Source organism: Arachis ipaensis, chromosome B9 (assembly GCF_059453495.1).
Source record: "Arachis ipaensis isolate K30076 ecotype BB chromosome B9, ASM5945349v1, whole genome shotgun sequence".
Taxonomy (NCBI): Eukaryota; Viridiplantae; Streptophyta; class Magnoliopsida; order Fabales; family Fabaceae; genus Arachis; species Arachis ipaensis.
In genome coordinates this window covers 158,381,826-158,402,420 of record NC_142444.1, presented here as the reverse complement: position 1 = coordinate 158,402,420, position 20,595 = coordinate 158,381,826, and the positions used below count along the sequence as shown (strand labels likewise).

At 31.9% G+C, this 20,595-nt stretch overlaps 4 protein-coding genes across 10 annotated transcripts; 3 read left to right on the top strand and 1 right to left on the bottom strand.

Annotated features, from left to right (window-relative positions):
- Positions 1-1,035: 1,035 nt before the first annotated feature.
- On the top strand, positions 1,036-6,463 carry LOC107619573 (serine carboxypeptidase-like 18). Of its 6 annotated transcripts, none has more exons than XM_088497968.1 (14): positions 1,036-1,170; positions 1,309-2,113; positions 2,529-2,674; positions 2,752-2,834; positions 2,915-3,037; positions 3,695-3,797; positions 3,864-4,006; positions 4,096-4,182; positions 4,300-4,467; positions 5,396-5,467; positions 5,558-5,676; positions 5,768-5,881; positions 6,023-6,077; positions 6,186-6,460. In XM_088497968.1, exons 2-14 carry the CDS (start codon positions 1,974-1,976, stop codon positions 6,267-6,269), a joined length of 1,437 nt encoding a protein of 478 aa, XP_088354094.1. In that variant the 5' UTR covers positions 1,036-1,170; positions 1,309-1,973; the 3' UTR covers positions 6,270-6,460. The 6 variants fall into 6 exon arrangements, with proteins under 6 accessions (XP_088354094.1, XP_088354099.1, XP_088354097.1 ...); XM_088497970.1 differs by having other exon boundaries at positions 1,084-1,122; XM_088497973.1 differs by lacking the exon at positions 4,300-4,467 and having other exon boundaries at positions 6,186-6,463.
- Positions 6,464-8,552: 2,089 nt separating this feature from the next.
- On the top strand, positions 8,553-10,035 carry LOC107616134 (magnesium transporter MRS2-3-like). The gene is made up of 3 exons (XM_016318133.3): positions 8,553-9,098; positions 9,390-9,557; positions 9,635-10,035. The coding sequence occupies exons 1-3, from the start codon at positions 8,553-8,555 to the stop codon at positions 9,908-9,910; spliced, it is 990 nt and encodes a 329-aa protein (XP_016173619.3). The 3' UTR covers positions 9,911-10,035.
- A 3,852-nt stretch (positions 10,036-13,887) lies between these two features.
- On the top strand, positions 13,888-14,600 carry LOC107619771 (photosystem I reaction center subunit N). Its single transcript, XM_016322057.3, has 3 exons — positions 13,888-14,086; positions 14,166-14,212; positions 14,334-14,600. Exons 1-3 carry the CDS (start codon positions 13,888-13,890, stop codon positions 14,466-14,468), a joined length of 381 nt encoding a protein of 126 aa, XP_016177543.1. The 3' UTR covers positions 14,469-14,600.
- Positions 14,601-17,199: 2,599 nt separating this feature from the next.
- On the bottom strand, positions 17,200-18,605 carry LOC107616800 (uncharacterized). 2 transcript variants are annotated; one of them, XM_016318719.3, is made up of 4 exons: positions 18,015-18,605; positions 17,851-17,934; positions 17,671-17,744; positions 17,200-17,518 (listed from the first exon to the last, which is right to left on the bottom strand). In XM_016318719.3, the coding sequence occupies exons 1-4, from the start codon at positions 18,375-18,377 to the stop codon at positions 17,482-17,484; spliced, it is 558 nt and encodes a 185-aa protein (XP_016174205.1). In that variant the 5' UTR covers positions 18,378-18,605; the 3' UTR covers positions 17,200-17,481. The 2 variants fall into 2 exon arrangements, with proteins under 2 accessions (XP_016174205.1, XP_016174206.1); XM_016318720.3 differs by having other exon boundaries at positions 17,200-17,515; positions 18,015-18,604.
- Positions 18,606-20,595: the final 1,990 nt, after the last annotated feature.

Sequence of the window (20,595 nt, the reverse complement as noted above, 5' to 3'; positions counted from 1 at the left end):
TTGATTTGGAGATCATTACTAGAGTTAATTCCTCCTTGTACAGGAAGAGAAACTCGTTTTTTTTTTTCTTGGTCACCGGAAAAAGAAAACACATCTTCCCAAGAGTATATCATATAATGGGCTTAGAAAATGCAACAAAAATTGGAAGTGTCTTCAGAAGGCCCATATAGTGAAATAAAAATTGGAGCCCAAGAGAGAGAGAGAGAAACTATCTAGCTCGAATTAAAGGTGGAGGATTATCTAAGGAACCTCAAAGAAGTTAGGAAAGTCAACAACGTTGAAGAAGGAAATTAAGTTCATACATGGTAGTATGGTGCGGTAGTTGGTTACATTGAACAGTGGTAATAATGTTATTTGCACTCATGGTGCAGATACCACGCCGATGAATAACTTTGAATATGATAAACAAACTAAAAATGAACACATATCGTCTCACTGATATCTTCATGTAGATGATGACTTCTTTCTCTTATAATTAAGAATGTCGGAGCGAGAATATTAGAAAGTTAGTTGGCACATATGGATCACTAATTCACTATCACTTTCTCGTTAGTAAACGTAACGTCATATTAAATATAATCCAATTCTTCCATCTAAGGAATTTATTCATGAGGCTATCATTCGTTTTAAAAATTATATGGCACGCTATTTGCGCAAACTGACTTTTTCTATACGCACACAAGATACCCAAATCTCGATATAATAAGGAAATCGATCCTCTCCATTTTTTTGAACACTTAAGAGAATAAAGTGTGATCTCTTATCTTTAATTTTATAAGTGGAACCAAAATTAAATAGGAAAGAGAAAGCAATGAAGGGTGAGATCCTAAACTAGACACTATCCAATTTTTTTTTTCACTGGAGAGGATCCACTCCCTATAATACTACTTGAGAAATGCTAGATGATATCGGAATTTATTATTTTTTTTGTTTTTACTTAGTTATTAACTCAATTTTTTTTGTATAATTCTTTTAGTCTAGTAGTCCAACAATATATTTTATCTTATACTTTTAAATATTGATGGTTCTCTAACATTTCTCGTAATATATTCTTTGCCACCGAAATTACAAAATTATTATGGTGTTTGTTGTCTGACACATTTAGCTTCAGAGCGTCCCTTTGTATGCTCTCCGAGTCTCCCAACCTTGCCGTCCATACCAATTTAAAGAGTAAACTTAGCATATATGAAGAGACAATTTAATCAATTAATTAATTAATTAATTAATTGTAATTACAATTAATTAGTCCACTCTTCAATCTTCATGTATTACATTTTGCTTATTGCTATTGATTGTGATGAGTTGCAGGTAGATGACGAAGGAAGGAAGGAAGGAAAGCAAGTTGAAGCAATACATGATAGCACCGTTTAGGATTCTGAACAAAGCAAGGCAATTATACATGAAGGGTGTGGTGGAATGTGCTGGAGGTTATGGCGGTTATGCTGGTAATAATAATGGAGGTGCTCTTAGTCCTGCTCTTGTTCATGCCATTCCTGAAGAAACCAGGGTTGTTGTGCACAGGAAGCAAAGAAGAGAGAAGAAAATGATGAGCTGCTATAATAATAATGAGGATGAACAAGAAGCAATCATGTATCTTCTTCTCAACAACCGCCCTCTGCATTATTCATGAATTCAAACAAGAACTTCAATTGAAGGCGCAATTCTCTTCTTTGCCATGTGTTTTGCATATGTTATATCTATTTAGATTTTGTATGTCAATGCTATATGTATTGTTATTCATGTTTACTATTTTATTTGATATATCTACTAGTAGAATCTTTAATCATGCATACATGTTAATTCAATCTTGCTTGCACTGATTCAACAACCAAGTCACTAAATACAAACCTTAGCTTCTGGAAATTATGATAAGAAGTTAGGTAGAAAGAGTGGTAGTTGGAAGTGTGGTGAGACGGTTAAGTAACAGGCACTATAAGTCTCAAGCTCAAGCTCAACTCAAGTTGCTATCTACCATGGCATTCAGGAAACTAACTAACATGACGATCCTCGTGCTCATTCTCATTCTCATTCTTGTCATCACGGCCAGTTCTTCTAAACCTGTTGACACCCTTCCTGGCTTCCCTGGCAAACTGCCTTTTAACCTTCAAACTGGGTTAGCTACTCTGTTTTCTTATTAATCATCCGTATAATTTAAGGGTAATGCTAGGTAGACAAAAAAAAAAAAAATAGTTAGAACTTACCTTATTTAGCATTAATTAATTATCGCAACAATTAATGAATACTAAATAAGGCAAGTTATGGCTGTTTTTGGTTGATTTTCTTTGGTTACCAAATATTTTCGATAATTTAATAGGAATGTTAGAGGATCATCAGAATTTATTGTATTTAACCATCAGATAATCATCAATGTTTAAAAATATAGGATAAAATATGTTATTGGATTACTATACTAAAGAAACTCGAATAAAAGAATTGAATTGATGCCTAAGTGATAGCTAAAAAATACTCTTAATATTTCTCATAATGTGATTTAGCTAATAATTAATTAATAATGTTGTATTGCAAAGTTATGTGGGAGTAGGGGACATGGATTCCGTGCAGCTATTCTATTGGTTCGTGGAATCAGAAAGGAATCCAGAGGAAGATCCTCTTTTGCTTTGGCTGACTGGAGGCCCCGGTTGTTCTGGCTTCTCTGGCCTCGTCTTCGAAGTAGGTAACTACACAAAACAAATTAAAACCCTAATTCCTCTTCAATTTCTTAAACAATTCATACATTATGTATACATACAGGTCCGCTTATGTTTGATTATGCCAAATCAAGAGGCAGCGGAACGTTACCTACCCTTAAGCTGAATCCATTCTCATGGACAAAGGTCATATAATAAATAATTAATTAATTATCCTCCGCTTTCTCAGACAACTAAATAATGATGCGTTCTTTCTATTATTTCAGGTAGCTAGCATGATCTTCATAGATGCCCCTGTGGGTACTGGATTTTCTTATGCCACAAATCCCGACTCTTATGGAGTCACTGATACTTTAGCAGCTGCACATAATTACCAGTTTTTGCGCAAGGTATAACTAACTTTAACAAAAGGTGAACAATCAAGATGATGAAGATGACAATGCCAGGAGCATAGAATTTATTATTTTTTAAATTATATAGTCATCAATTTAATTCTTTTAATATAAGAATTTAATAATATATTTTATTTTATATTTTTAAATATTAATGACTAACTGATAATAAAAAATAATAAATTCTGATGATTTTTTAATATTTTTTTGTTAATTTGGTATGAAAAAGTATAGGGTACCAATATATTATTTACTAACTAATTGTCAATAATAATTAATGAGGAATGTTAGGAGTCATCAATTTTGGTGTTTTGTAACCATCAATTGGCCATCAATAGTATTTTTAATGGTGTGAGATTATATCTAATGGTGAGAGATCACTCACTTTTATTTTGATGGTTAAGTGCTGACCAGAAAACACCAAAGTTGTTGGCCTCCTAAACTTTTCCATAATTAATATCAAAGACACCTCTACTAGAAGACACATGTATAAAAAGATATATTCAGGTGATACATCTACAAAAATATTTTTATTAGATACATCTACAAAGGCATTTTCATTAAATACAGTTATAAATAAGAGTTGGCAGAAGTTGGTAAAATCTTTGTTGGTTACATAGCAGGATTGATTTGGTATTTGAATATTGCATGCAGTGGCTTTTGTCCAATACCAAGTTCCAGAAGAATCCACTATACATAGCTGGCGATTCTTACTCGGGCATCATCCTCCCTATACTTGTCAAGACCATATCTGATGGTATATCTATATATAATTAATTGCTGTGACATGCACGTAATAAAATAATTAATTAACTTGTTGAAGGAAACGAGAGTGGAGGAGGAGGAAAAAGAATGAATCTAAAGGGATACATACTGGGAAACCCCGCCACAGATTTGTCTGTTGATAAAAACTGGAGAATTCCATTCTATCATAAACATGCCCTTATTTCCGATCAACTCTATCAGGTACCACCCACTTTTCTTTTTCCTACTTCATTCATTCAATACATCTTCTTAGTGCCTCTAATTAATTTCTTGTGTTAAACTCATGGCAGGCAACTAAAACAAATTGCAAAGGTCAATACATAAACGTAGACTCAAGCAATGCCGCATGTTTCCAGAATCTCCAACTTGTGTCCGAGGTAGCCACGTCTTCATTATTATATATTGAACGATTCTAAATTAATAATTTTACACGAAGACAATTAGTTCTACTATTTAATGAGGTGCACTTTAATTTGAATTTATATATTTTGCAGTGCGTTAGGAATATTTTTACAGCGCAAATATTAGAACCAAACTGTTTCGATGCTGCCACAAAAGAGGCTAAAGCATTTGGATGGGATCCTAGTAATCTCACACACCATAATCAATTGAACCTCCTCCTTCCTAACGCTTTTCATCACCACACCCCAACCTGGTGTCGGGTAAATATAATAATAATAATAATAATAATAATAATAATAATATATAGATGAATGTTATCATGTCCTCTTTAAAATAAAGAGTAAATTATTCCTGTGATATATATAGTGTTTATAATTACAATTAAGTTGAATATTAACTATAATAATTAGGTATATGTTTTCTATTTTTTCTCTCTTCTGTGATTATTTAAATTTAGTGTCTGTCATCACTGCCAGAGAAATCTTTTTGCGGTAAACTCACAAACCCATCAACAATGTGAAAGTACGTATTCAGCTCGTTACACGTGGTAACATTTGTGCTACCGAGATACGAAGAATCTCTACTACATAGGCACAACTCCTTCCCAATCTCAACGTACATCTTCTACTGAATTCGCTATCCGCAAAATTTTTGTCTCATGGAAGTGATTAAATTCTTATGCATAATTGACACCTCATCTTTCAAATCCTATTTTCTGCAATTGAATTCGACTTTATCTCCATCTCATCGACAACAATGTCTTTAATCTCATGAGAATTTGAATCTAACATCCCTTGAAACTTGTATTTGACATCATCAACAACAATGTCTTTAATTGTGTTTATGACTTGAGGATTTAAAGAATCTTTTTAAATATCTTTACAACTTCTATCGTCACGAACCATAAGCTCTCCTTTACCTTCAAACGCATCAATTGCATTTGTAAAGATTTCTTCCACTTCATAAAATTCATTTGGTGAATCACTTTTAATATATAGATAACAAGGGGTAATTTACCCTTTATTTTAGAGGGGATACGATAGAATTCACCTAATATATTATATGGTGAAAACTCAGGTGAAATCGACTTCACCTGAAGTTGGTACCTAAGAGCCGTTGAATGAAAATTTAGTCAAATCAGTCAAATCATAATTAAGTGATGTAAATTAAACTGATTTGTTCTTCTAGAACTACAACTACGTCTTCTCTTACATCTGGGCTAACGATGGAGAAGTTCAAACAGCTCTTCACGTTCGGAAGGTATATATTTAATTATTATTTATATACGCTAATAAATTAGCAATGCTATTTAATTTGCATACTATATCAAGTTATGAAAATTTTTATTAGGGAATCAAGATGGAATGGAACAGATGCAATCGGAGTTTATCTTACACCTATGATGTCACAAGCACTGTACCATATCACAAGTATCTTATTAACAAAGACTATAAAGTTTTGATTTACAGGTAAAAGATATATTTACACAATTATACATCGTACACATTGTTTATAGCTCTAATTAATTATTAAATTCACATCACCATGTGGAGTATACAGTGGAGATCATGATGCAGTTATTCCATATTTGGGTACAATGACATGGATAAAATCTCTGAATTTGTCGCTCAAACGAGACTGGTTACCATGGTACGTAGGTGGACAAGTAGGAGGGTAAGTACACTTGATTATATTTAGTTATTCAAAAATATTATTTGTATATAAATATGTATAGTTTAATTTTTTTTAAATATGTATTTTATAATGTAGCTGATTTTAGTGTATAAAAACATAAATTAACATGTATTTCTGTAGATATACATTGCAGTATACACAGCGGAATTATAACCTAGTGTATGCAACTGTGAAGGCAAGATAAAGCATTTAATTATATTTGACACACTGATTTAATTCTTATGGAGAAATTAAAATAAATAATGTATTATAATATTATTATTAATAAATTTATTATCTACAGGGAGGGGGCCACACCGCACCTGAGTACAGGCCTGAGGAAAGTCTTGCTATGATATCTAGGTGGCTTGCTGGTTTTCCTATCTAATTATAATCTATTAGGTTAACGAGAAAATATTTGAGAATTATCAAAATTTATTATTTTTTGTTATTGTTTAGTCATTAATATTTAAATTATATGAAATAAAATATATTATTAGATTATTAGACTAAAGTATATTGTTGAATAAATTCTGATGATTTTTTAGTATTTTTTAAAATTAATTTGTACACTACTCTTTTTAATTTGTTTCTGCTATGGATTTTAAAAGCCAGTGTGACACTTTAGTTTCTTCATCCATAATTTCAATACCATTGTATTCCCTCTTTCCCCCTTTAATTTCATGCTATGAAATAAAATCCATTAGTCTTATTATTTTCGGAACCTAAAATATGCACTTAGAAAAAAGTAATATAAAAAAATGATAGAGAAAAAAAAATATCATTACATCGTTATTAACTCAAAGATTAAATTCATCCAATGATGTACAATAATGCTAACAATGCATGCTTTTTATTTTTAGATAAATTACATATGGACAAATTAGCAGGATAATAAAAATCAATTAGCATATATTTTAGATGTGCAGCTTTTAAAGTTGAATGTGCAAACTTTTTAATTTATGGATGCATTATTTTTTCTAAAGAAGAAAAGTATGGAGAGAGAGGGATAACAAAGATGGATGTCTAAATAATATAGTAATGGGTGTAAAATGTACAATAATTTTACATTATGAGCAAATTTAATTTATGTTTTGATGAATGATGAGTCAATTAGTTTATCAAAACGAAAAATTTTAGATATTCAACACTTTTTTTTTATTTTGCCTAATATTCAAATAATATTAACTATTTTTTTTTCTTTTTCACACTAAAAGTGTTGATTTCAAAGCATTATTATTTGGTAATGCTACAAAGACAATAACTCAAAGTTATTTTATTTAATATTACTCAATTATTCCAGTAGTAATTAAAGAATGCAAAACAAAATAAATGATAACTAAAAAATACAAAATCAAATAAATTATAATTAAAAAATATAAAATTAAATAAAATAATTTTAAATTTCTTTAGGTTGAGTTTTTATTGTCTGTGAAATATTATTGTTTATAAAATAAAAGTAATTATTAAAATAGTCAACAAATTATAACTCGAATGAAATTTTAATTAATGAAAGAATCTGATATTAATTATTGTTTTGAGAAATATAGGAAGGAATAACGAAATATCTAACGTAAAAAGGTAGCTAACAATACATAGAAGGAATTAAAAAACAAAATTAACTAGTCATGCTACAAGCCAATTCGTGGAAGAAGTGAACGTGAAAAATGAAATTGTTATAGACAACCTAATTTTTTGTATTAATGTTTAATGTTAAATATGATCTAATTAGAGAAATAACACTTTTCATTTAATAATAATTATTTAACAAAAAAGTGATTATTCATATAAAAATGTAAAAAATACTAAAAAGTCATTAAAATTTATTATTTTTGACAATTATTTTTATTCATTAATCTAATTTTTAATATAATAATTTAATATATATTTTTAAAATTTAACATATATAATCGATTAAATCATGTTATTTTTGTCAAAATTATACTAGACAAATTGATTTAACCGAAAAAATGGTAAATCAAATCTTGAACTGATCTAAATTAATATTATTTTTTTTATAAAAAATGACTACAATATCCTTATTATAGAGAATGATTAAAATACTCTTATTATATATATATATATATTTAAAAATTCTAAATCCTGATTCTCAAAATTAATATATATAATAGAAGTATTTTAGTCATTTTCTATAATAGGGTATTGTAGTCATTTTCTATAAAAAATAATATGAATTTAGATTAATTCAAGATTTATTCACTATTTTTCGGTCAAATCAATTTGTCTAGCCTAATTTTGACAAAAATAACACGATTTAATTGATTATATGTATTAAATTTTTAATTATTAAAAAATATTTTTATAAAAAGACATTTTCAACGTCTTTATTTGAGTGGCTTCTTTAATTTAAATGTCGATGTTGGTTATAGTCTCTATTTTATTTTTCGTTATTAAAAATATTAAAAAATTATTAAAATATATTAATTTAATTTTTAATTAATTATTAATATTTAAAAATATGAAATAAAATATATCATTAATTTATTAAAAAGGAAACTACACTAAAAAAATTAATTTTAATGTGCTGACATTTCTCTTTCGTTGTTGGTATTAGTATAGCAAGATCCAAGAATGAAAATTGTGGGTGGCATGCGTTAAGTTCCCGCCTAAAAAAAAAAAAAACAAAAGAGACCGAATCTCAAGAAAATGCATGCATGAAATGATAATGATGATGAATAGGAGGAGATCAGGAATTAAAAGGGAGTGGGCGGTGGCAGTGGTGGGGGCTGGCGGAGAGATGGAGTCGTTGGAAGCAGGGAAGCAGGAGATAATGCGGAGGACGCGGGTGGCGGCGCGTGACCTGAGGCGGATGCTCTCCTCCTCCAGCAGGACCACCATAGCTGGCAGAGAGTGCGCCATAGTCATCAACTTGGAGCACATCAAATGCATCATCACTGCCAATGAAGCTCTCTTCCTCAACTCCAGGGATCCCTCTCTCGTCTCCCTTCTTCACCACTTTCATAACCGCATCATCCTCCCTCCTTCCTCATCCACCAACATCCTTCCATTTGAGTTCGTTGCTCTCGAAGCATGCCTTCACGCTTCTTGCACCGCCTTAGAAACTCACTCTAATATATTGCACCAGGAAGCTCATACCGCCTTCTATAAACTAACCTCAGAGATTAATATTCTCAATTTGGAGCGCGTTCGCCAAATTAAGAACCGCTTACTTGCCCTTACTTGTCGTGCTCAGAAGGTAATTAAATTCAGGTGGAGACTCACTTGTAGATATTTACACGTGAAATTAGTAGTTAAAAATTGAGATATAACTGTTCTTAATTATTAATTGGTGATCACGTGAAGTTGATATTGAGATTCGTTAGATGATTTGACTGAATTTTCATCTAACGGGCTCTCAGGTGTCAACTTCACGTGAAGTCAACCGTACCTAAGTTTCCACCTTATTAATTTCACGTGAAGATAACTAAACTTGATTAGTGCTAATTTATGATTGATATGTAACTAATGCAAGCTAATGTTCCAGCAGGTGAGGGATGAGTTAGAGAGGTTGCTGGATAATGATGAAGACATGATTGAGATGTATCTTACAAACAAGTTACGTTCTGAAGATGCTGTGAGCAACATAGCGGAGCTTGAGATGCTCTTGGGAGCATACCTTGTGCAAATCGGTGGAACTCTCAACAAATTATTCACGGTACGAAAATTGAAAACCTTTTAGTTGAAATTATTTATGTATATATGCACGATGTATGGCTAACAAGATGAATGAAGGTGAGGGAGTATGCGGAAGAAACAGAGGAGTACATAAACGCGATGCTGAAGGAGAAACAGGACAAGCTGCTGCAAATGGCAGTGAGAGTGGGCACGGCAAATGTGATTGCGGAGGCCTTCATTACCGTCGTGGGTATTTTTACCATCAACATTCACATTGACCTGTTTCAAAAGCATGCCTTGCTTCCATGGATTGTAGGTGGCTGTGTTGCTTCTTCCATATTCCTCTATGTCTTTGCCATTGTTTGGTACAGGCACAAACACTTGCTGGATTAGCCACTGCTGCTCTTCTGTGGACAAAACAATCATTTTTTATGTACCCTACCTTCAATTTCAGCTATTTCAAACTAATTGCTATAGTATTGCTCTAATTCTTTCTTGACTCTTATGTGTCAAGATATACCGTCTAAAATATACTTTTTCTCCTAAAGTTTGCTCTTTTTTTTAAAAAAATATTTGTAATGTTGAATTTCATTTAATTGTCTCTAATTTCGATTTATTTAATTTTGTTTTTTAACGTTTTTATTTATGTTCAAATTATCTCTAAAAATTTTTAATTTTGTCCTTAATATTTTACATGAAGTTAATGTTCAAAGATAATTTTAGCACAAATAAAAAATGTTAAGAATAAAATTAAATGTAATTAAACGTCATATTTTATCCTAATTATAATAATTTGAAAATAAAAAATATAACACATACACAAAAAAATTAATTACAATATTTTTATATTATATATTGTTTTATATATTCTTAATCTAAGATTTTGTATTTCAATTCTCAATATATAATCTAGCTAATTTAACTATTGATTTTTAGAAATAATACTTTACTCTATCATATTCTTTTTAATTTTGTATAAATAGTATATACAACTCTGCTAAAAAGATAATAAAAAATTTAAACAATGTGAATAATGAGATGCAGATTTAGCTCATACATATAAAAAATAAAAAGTATTTTACAAATTATTTAAATTAAAAAATTCACTTAGTTATTCCAAAAAAATAACCATTCCAAATCTTAATTTACTAAAATATTTTACTTCAATACCCTTTTTTTTCTCAACAGGCTATCACTCCCCACCTTCACCAATAATCATCCCATTCACCGTCGCTACTTGATTTGCCACACGTCGCCACCAGTGTCACTCACCCCTAATAAAAATAATCATCTACTAAAGACAAAAATAAGAGTTAAATCTCAAAGTAGTTTCTAAATTTTCATCCAAACATCAAAGTGATCCTTGAAATTAATAATTACCCAAATTCGTCCCCGAAATTGTCCTTTGAGACTCATAATAGTCCCTAAATTAATTTCCGTCCATCCTTATCATTGGAGACGACTGAAACGACGTCGTTTTGTAGTTATTAAAAAAAAGAAAGAAAACCCAAGCCTCCCCTTCCCCAACTCGAGCCCCTTCCCCTTCTCTTTTCCTTCCCCTTTCTCTCTGTTGTCGCTTCTCGTCGGCCTCCGTCACGGTATTGCACCGCACCGCACGCTGCACCTTCATCAGCATGAACCTGGATTCTTTCTACCTGGCACACAATGAGGAATGTAATAAGCTTATTGAAGGTGGAACAATCTAAATTGTGGAGGTATTTACTGCTTCATCTTGCCAGCTGGATGTCTCTTTCTCTCGCTCTGTCTCTTTTTTTTTTGTTAATTATTGCATTTTGATTTAGTGAGAATGGAATCCATCCAGATCTTGATTCTTCATTTTGGGAGATGATCTTGATACTTGTGTCAACAAAGTTTCTTACTACTAGAATAGCTTCTTGATGAACAACTTGTTTTCTGTTTATGGTATGTGTTTGGGAAAGGGTCTCAGGCATAGGAAGAGGAAGGAGAAGGAGAAGGGCATTAGATTGGTGAGAGTTGAAATCCATTTTGGTCCCTGAAATTTTCGACCGACTTCAATTTCGACCCCCAAATTTATAGTTACCCAATTAATACCCTCAAATATTAGATTGTGTCCCACGTTTGTCCTTGTAGCTATTTTCGTTAACGGAGATCTGATGTGGCACGTTAAGTTGATAAAGTGTGTATCCACGTGACACCCAACTTGCCAAAATGGATGTGTAATGAGTGAATGATGTGGCAAAAGTTGAATGAACTCAATTTTTTCAGCAAAGTCTCGAATATATTGGGAAAAGAGGGTTGCAAATTGAGTTCATTCAACTTTTACCACATCATTCACTCATCACACATCCATTCTACTAAGCTGGGTGCCACGTGGATACATATTCTGTCAACTTAACGTGCCACATCAGATCTCCGTTAACGGAGATAGCTACGGGAGCAAGCGTGGGGTACAATCCAATATTTGGGGGTGTTAATTGGGTAACTATAAATTTGGGGTCGAAATTGAAGGCGGTCGAAAATTTCAGGGGCTAAAATGGATTTCAACTCGATTGACGAAGGAGAAGGGGAAAGAAAAGGGAAAGGGAAAATGGGGATGGGTTGGGGAAGGGAAAAGGGAGCGTCGAAGGGAAAGGAAAAGGGGACTGGGGAAGGGGAGCGTGTTTTACTTTTTTTTTAAATAAATATAAAACGACGTCGTTTCAATTTTTTCTAATAGCAAGGATGGACGGAAATTATTTTAGGGATTACTATGAGTCTCGGAGGGTAATTTCGGGGACGAATTTGAGTAATTATTAATTTCAGGGATTATTTTGAGGCTCGAGTGCAAGTTCATGAACTACTTTGAGAATTAACTCCAAAAGTAATCATCTGCATACCTAATAAATTGAATATCTAACCTATTTTAATTATATATAACTGAACCAATCTAATCAAAATAATCATCCACATAAGAACTAAAATAACTATCCGCATACCTACTAAAATGACCATCTTAAACTGGCCATTGAAATAGGAGAAAAAGGAGATGAATGAACACAAGAGCCAACAAAAGAACGAACAAAATACAAGAAGCCAACAGAGAAGGATGTGGAGCAGCGCCGCAAGTGCAGAGGTTGTGACCATTGGGAAGACAATGCTTTGGGTTTGCAAGAACCTGAGAATGGACTGAAGAAGGCCATTCGCGAAGATGCTTGGGATTAAACAGCGGGCATACTTGCCATCTTGGTTGGCTATGGCTTTGTCTTGGCGCATCGCAATTAGAATAGGCCGATGCATCAATAAAATCTGCTGCGGTGGTAGCTGGGATTCTTGCCGGCCGGGGGGTTGCCAGAGCGTCGGAGGGGACGCATCGGGAAGAAAGGAAGTGGAGATCACTGAAATACAGAGAAACAAGGGGCATAATATGAGGTGGCTGTGGTGTGTGCGGGAGATCGCAGCAACAGCGGTGGGAAATAATGCGGACGTCAGAACTTTCTGCCGGGAGCAGTAGTTGCAACGACACAGGATTAGGCTGCAGCAATAAAAGAAAATATCGGAGACTGGGAGGAAACAAAAATATTAAGAGTAGCCATCTGTAATAGAAATGGCTTAAACTGCAAATTCTAATTTTATAAATTTTAAAATTTTGTAATTAGATAATTAATTTAAAAATCTGAATTTTAATTATAATTGACCTTTCAATTTTAAATAATTATTCACATTATTCATTCAAGTCATTATTTTTCCATACTTTCTCTACTACATAATATAAATAGATATTAACATTAGTTTTAAAAAAAAACAGACACACACTACAATTAGCGATTTTAATTTTTTGTGTGGGAGAGAGAAACATGTATGACAATATGGTGTGAGGAGAGAGGTGTTTTATTTGTCTATGGGATGACACAAATCGGAGGCACCGATTTGTTTGCATTGTTTTATTTTTTAAACAAATAATTACAAATCGGACGGTCCGATTTGTGATTTCGAAAATAAAAAAAATGTAATGTTAAAATCCGACCGTTCGATTTTTATTTTAACAAATAAAAAAAGATAAAAAATACAAATCGTACCCTCTAATTTGGAGTTTAATTTTTTCTTCAAACAAATCGGATCCTCCGATTTGTAATTTATTTTTTCATCAAACAAATCGGACCGTCCGATTTGAATAAAACACCATATAAAAAAACACCTAATTTTTCAATAACAATGTATTGCACGTATATTTAATCAATATAAAAAAAATTAGCCTACAATTAGCATGAAAACTTATAGATCTTGACCGTTGATCCCATGTGGCGGCGCATTATCCATTAACCGAAACCAGTGGTTGTAGAGAGAAAAGGTATGTAAGGCAGAAAGAAGAGAGTGATGATGCGATGGCGATGAGCTGAACAGAACAAAACATGTTGATGGCACTAACTGTCGCAATAAACAAGTATGCTTCTTCCAACCTTCAAGCACTTCATAAGACACAACAACGAAAGCCACCATCAACGTTAACCACCATTACCAACAACGTTGAACTTGGAAGGAGAAGCCTGATCTTATCCACTTTAATCGCCACCACCCAAGTTCCCGAATCTAGGACCCAGCTACTTCAAAGTATGCATAAACTTATCTCTCTTTAATTACTTGTACATGTACTGCTCAAACAACGTTATGTATATACTTATGTTGTCAGAATATCTCAAGAAATCAGAGGAAAACAAGGACAAAAATGACAAAGAGGTAAGCTAAATTTCCTCCTCACTGCTATCATCATAAAGTAACGAATTTAGATGTTATTGAATTTGAATGCCACGATATAACTTTACAAGTTTCATAATTGCTTGTGTATGTTGTGTTGCAGAGGTTGGAGAGTTATTACAAGCGAAACTACAAAGATTACTTCGATTTGATGGAAGGAACTTTGAGGGCAAAGAATGATGAGCAGCTTTCGGATACAGAAAAGGGTATCCTTGATTGGTTGCAACGTAACAAGTGAAATAATCACTCCACACTCCACCCTTTTTCTTTTTCAAATGCTAAAGTTGCTTGCTAGTAGATTGTGATGTTTTCCTGTATCATTGAACTCTACAACCATTTCAAGTAATTGTACTGCATATCCATTTTCATACCGGAACGTATTGTGTTACAGGTAATTATGTTTGGGAGGCACTTTCTTTTCTTGTAAGGTGTTTCAGTCAGTGAAACTTAAAAAAGATGGAGTATGAGAGACTTGGGAGCAATGACTTGTTGCATAATAAGCCAACTTAAGTGGGATTTCCTATTAGAATATCATAATTAGAGAACAAAATCAGGAAAATATCAAAGAGAATTAGAACAAAAATCAATGTAATTTATTAGGATATTATTCCATAACGAGCGTACTTTTAGGGTTTATATATTGGTAACAACCTTATAATCACAGATGAAAAATATGAATAATAAAAATAATACTTTTCTAATTAATTCTTCGTTTCTTTCCTAAACTCTTTGTACCATGGTAACAGACTAATTTCCAAAATACTTAACCAACTCTAATAGTGCTTATCCTGCCCATGATTTTGGAACAGTTTGGCACAGCCCCTGTTATGCTCTGGAGTCAACTTCATTTATAAATTTCAAGAGTCCAAATGAAGATATCTGAAGTCAAATCTGTAGCTAGCAGTTTGTACCAGACTACTGTATATGAAGTTATGTATATCTTCCTTCAATGTTTTGTTTGTATTCACATAATGGAATTTTAAGATTTTAAGGCAAGTCAAACACTAATCCAAATTCCAAAGGGTACGAGTCCTATTATTGGAGGTTTCTGTTTTCAAAGTCCACAAATGAGTGAGCAATAATAAAACTTTACTAGGACTACGAGTTTCCAGAATCAGTAGCCTCTACTTGGAAGTAAAGTAATGAAAAATTACTTGGTGATTTGAAGTGAGGTTCTTACTACAGAATTCTATATATTAGAGGCATTGACTATTGGAAAATTTATTTGTCAATTATACTAGTTGTTAGTTGTTGGTTGTTACTGTCTTAAAAAATTGAACAATGTGGATTGGTTCCAAAGCCATACATGCATAACATGGATTCTAGCAGTGACGTAATGAGTTGTTGTTACTCACTAGACATGTTAGTATGTAGTACCACAGTCATGTCCTTGGCATAATCCTCAGAAATTCAGAAGGTGTTTGTCTTAAGAAACGGGAACATCACAAATAAATTGGAAATGGTCATAAGAAAGATTAAAAAAATAAAAAATAAAAGAAGATCATATATGAGAGGCTTATTTGAAGGCAAGAAAGCAAAGCATGCACCCTTCTCAGTTTCCAAAAGGATAAAGAGGAGTTTGGTCTTGGTGGTGGTTGGAAGGGCAAAAATGTTTCCCCCCACACCCTTTTTGGATTCTTATATTATCCATTTTAATTTGGTATGGAATGCAGTGAGGCAATGAATATCACCATTCTCCATTTCTTTTTATATTATTTATCACTCTTTCTAGAAGCTTTATTATGTCTTTCATGATTTGTCTTTATGTTATCTTCTTCTATTATTTCTATCCATTTTTTAATTAATTAACTTGCAGATTGTTTATGACAAACCCACATGTGGGTGGAGATCACAATTTTGACATCCTAAATTCTCAGTGGCCATCTTTTGTATACTTTTTCAACCTTTCCGGACTCATATGATCATATCAGATTTTTTATTTTTAATCATAAGTCCAGCTAGTGACTAGGAATAAGCAAAGGAATAAAAAATTTGAAAGGCACAAATGTGGATGACATCAAGTCTTATTATATGACAGCTACAAAGCAGACAGAATTGGAGGGTGCAAAGCTAAATAAACAAACATCACAATAGCATGCATTTTTTTAAATAGGGGGGATCCTTCCAAAAGAGATAAAGTTGACAAACTAATCAAAATGGGGCATGTTCTTTTGGGTCAGGAAGATCTCAGGCAGGATCTCATGAGTTTAAGAGAGAGTTACTGATACAGATATGATATATTCCAACATGAGTGTTGCCATTGCATTTCCCTCTTCATATTTGTACAATGTCCTTATTGCCCATCCCTTCATTACAATACTACTCACTACTCAGTTCTTGTCTCTTTCTGAAAACAGATTAAGACCTTAATTTTGGAGCAGTCAGCATACAATCTTTTTTAATAATTAATATACCTTTTTTTTTTCTTTTATATATATAACATAGAGTTATGTTAATTGTTAACATCTATTGCACTATTATAAAAATACAATGATCCTACCTAATCAAAGTAGAATCATATAGCCTTTATCTGAATTATCAGCAAATCTTGTATCTATATACTTAGTCGGCAGCATTTTGTTGTCATGCTCTACTGAAAAATAAAATAAAAAAGGATGTAAATCTGGACCATTATATCCTATGATATGGTTTGAATGCATTTATCCATATCATTGTGCCAAAACAATGCAAGAAGCTTGAAGAACATATTGTGAACCCAGTTATCTGTAATGAATGCAGTTATAATCTCTCTGCTCTTTCTCTCAAGTCATTAGATGGCAATTTTTTTTTTTTTAAGGCCAGAGAAAGTTAAGACCGGGTTCTTTTCTTTTTTGTATCAATGTAATAAGTAAGATATTTATCTTTGTGTGTTTTACTACAAGAGTTGCTGGTACTTCTTCATTTCTCACATAAATTGAGCATGGTTTTCTTATGTAGCTTGTGTATGTGCACCATCCATTTGGACAAAATTAAACTTTGAAATAAAAAATATTTATATATATATCATATTCTTATATTATATATATTCCTAAACTTGTCTTTTCTGGTTGTTTCCCACTGCATTGACATAGCTACCAGAAAGAAAAGAAAAGAAAAGAAAAGAAAAGATAAGAAAGATACAAGGCCCCCATGGATATAATAAAATTCCTACAGCACCATGATTCTCCCTCCATTGATTTTCAGTAACTTCCACTGCAACTACTTCAATGGCAGAGGCAGCTATTAGGTTGATTGAACTCCCTCATCCTCTTTTACCTCATTCCAATCCCTTTTCCTCCATACCAGCTGCTAATTAAACAAAGAATGAAAATGAATTATCAGTATCACATAAAAATTATTTTAAATATAATAGAATTCTCTAGTATAGGCTACATATGAATTGAGAATTATTTTACCATGTAAAGAAAAATAACCAAAAAAAATAAAAAATAAAAACTTACTTGTTTTCTTGAAGTTCATTTTCTGATAGAGATGGTTGAAAGAAACCAAAGTGTTCTTGGCATGAAGATTTCCTCTGCAATCACAGGACACAATTGATATTAGCTACTTTAGCTATACCTCCTTCAAAAACAACATCAAATCTTTAAAATAGTAACTAAATAATGAATAAGCTCAGTTACCTGAAAATAAGTGGCAGAGAAACCTTGTGAACAATCTAGCATACTCTCTGTGTAAGTTTGTTGGTTGGAATCATCAACTTTGTTCTGAAACATTGTGAACAACCATCAGTAACAAACATATATAGATTGAACACACATAAAGAAAGATGGAAGGTGAAACATACTGTGGAGAAGTCATAGACATGAGAGCTAGCAGTGTCATGAAGATAAGAAGGCATGTGTTGAACTTGAACCTCCTTAACCTTCTTCTGCCTCTTCACTGATTTGGAAGCAGAATTACAAAAGGCTCCATTATTATTATTATTCTGATTCTCATCATAATTAGTGTCATCATGTGGAGGCCAAGAAGAAGCATCAGAAACCATGGACAAGTCCTCCTCATCTGTTGAATCCTCATGCTTGTTCCTCCTCTTCTCCTCTTCATAGTAACCACTATTATGGTTAATGCTGTAAGAGTGGTCTAGATAGAGAGTCCAACCAGACTCAACACCACTGCTGCATTCTGAAGCCGCCATTGCATCATTCATCTTGCTGAAAAAGAATAGAATCTTTAGTTTTGGTTTTGGTGGTGGTTGTAGTTGAGTGACCAACACCAACACCAACACCAAGACCAAGTAGTAAGAATAAAAGAAGTGAAATGGGAGAGTGGGATATTGTGGTGAATGAAAAGAAGTGCCAGTTGGAAGAGGGTTATAAGAGAGGGCACCCCTTCACATGGTAGACAGCGAGGCACTGTGTACCCTCTTCACAAAACAGACTACACGTCCATTTCCATTCTACAGTATTTCGACACCTATCCCCCCTTCAATACAAACAAACAAACAACCAACCATTTCATTTTTTTATATTTTATTTTATTACAAAATTTTGTACTATTCTAAAAATATCGATATTTCGGTTATTTTAATCTTATATATTTAAGATCAAAATCAACAACTAAAATCATGATTTTGAGAATTAGACCAAATCAATTAGAGTAAAGTATTGTTTTTGTCACCAACATTTTGGATAAATTTTATTTGTGTCCCTAAATTTTATTTGTTTTATTTGTGTCCTTAACGTTTAAATCGTCCTATTTGTATCCCTAACGTTTGTAAAAGTAATTCAATGTTACCCTACCATTAATTACACATCATGAGCGCTTTAGTTTGAGTTTTAAAAATCTCTTCTTGAAGTTAGAATACAAATGTCTAGGATAGAATCAATGATCCACTCCGAAAAATAGCTCATCAAAAGTTGAAACTAATTCCTACAACATTTACATAATTCACTTTTTTAGGGACATAATTGAATCTAAACACAAATAGTGAGTATAATATTAAAATCGAACATATCCAAGTGAGACCTAATTGAGAATGAATACATCCAAGTGAGAATAATTGAAAAATATAATCTGATTTGTTAGTATAATTGATAGTAGGATAACATTGAATCACTTTTATAAACGTTAAGGATACAAATAGGACGATTTAAATGTTAAGGACACAAATAGGACTTACCCTAAACGTTGAGGACAAAAACGATACTTTACTCTATTTTATATTTCGATTGAATTTTGATTGAATTTTTAAAATTTTTACTCTACTGAAAAAATAATTATTTTAATTTTTAGAATCTTAACTAAAATTAATAAAATATCAGTATTTTTAAAATGCTTGAAATAATTTCTTATTTTATTTATTATGTGAGCAGTAGTCATGTGTCTCTTTCTGTATCTTTAGTTAGAACCCTGCTTTTGGATGAACACTACTAGTAACTAGTAAGGTACACTACTTTTTATTTGGGGGTCAAGTGGTCAACATTTGGATGAGTAGTGTATTATGTGGTTTGATTTTAAGTACATGCTAAATCGGATTCAGTGTTCATATATGGAAAAAAGAATATGCTGTCATCAATGTAAACAGTACACATATTGCTATGCATGCTAATAGCTCTGAATTTCTATTTATGTGCCCATCATGTGTGGCGATTAAGGAAAACCCCTTAAGCCTCTTCTTCTGTCACTGTTTACCCACTATTATCAACGTTGCACCCCCCAAAATGTACTGTGCTCTTTTTATGCCAACTCCATTCATCTACATCCTCCAAATTAAAAAAAAAAAACACTGCTACCATTCTTTTTTTCTTTTTTTTATTCATTCAAATATTTTATATATACAAATATAATTCACATATTTTTCTACTAAATTATCAATAATTAAAATAATTAAACATGTCATAAGAACAAAAATCGTATTTTTTTTTAATTTATTTAAGCGAGTTTCTACAAAAAAATTTTGTTAAATAATTTTTTTAAATTTAAAAAAAATAAAAATAATTTTATATTTAAATATCTCATATAAAATAATATTTTTAAATATAATAATATAAAAGTACTTATTATATTAAAAATATAAAAAAATATTTTTTTTATTTTTCTATTATTCTTATTTTATTATTAAAATTTAACCAAATACATTTAGGTAAAAAATATATTTTTTTAACAATTTAATAATACATGAATAAAGTATCGTTTTTGTCCTTAACGTTTGGGATAAGTCCTATTTGTGTTCCTAACGTTTAAATCGTACTATTTGTATTTTTAACGTTTATAAAAGTGATTCAATGTCATCCTACTATTAATTATACTAACAAATCAGATTATATTTTTCAATTATTCTCACTTAGATGTGTTTGATTTTAATATTATATTCACTATTTGTGTTTAGATTCAATTATGTCTCTAAAAAAGTAAATTATGTAATT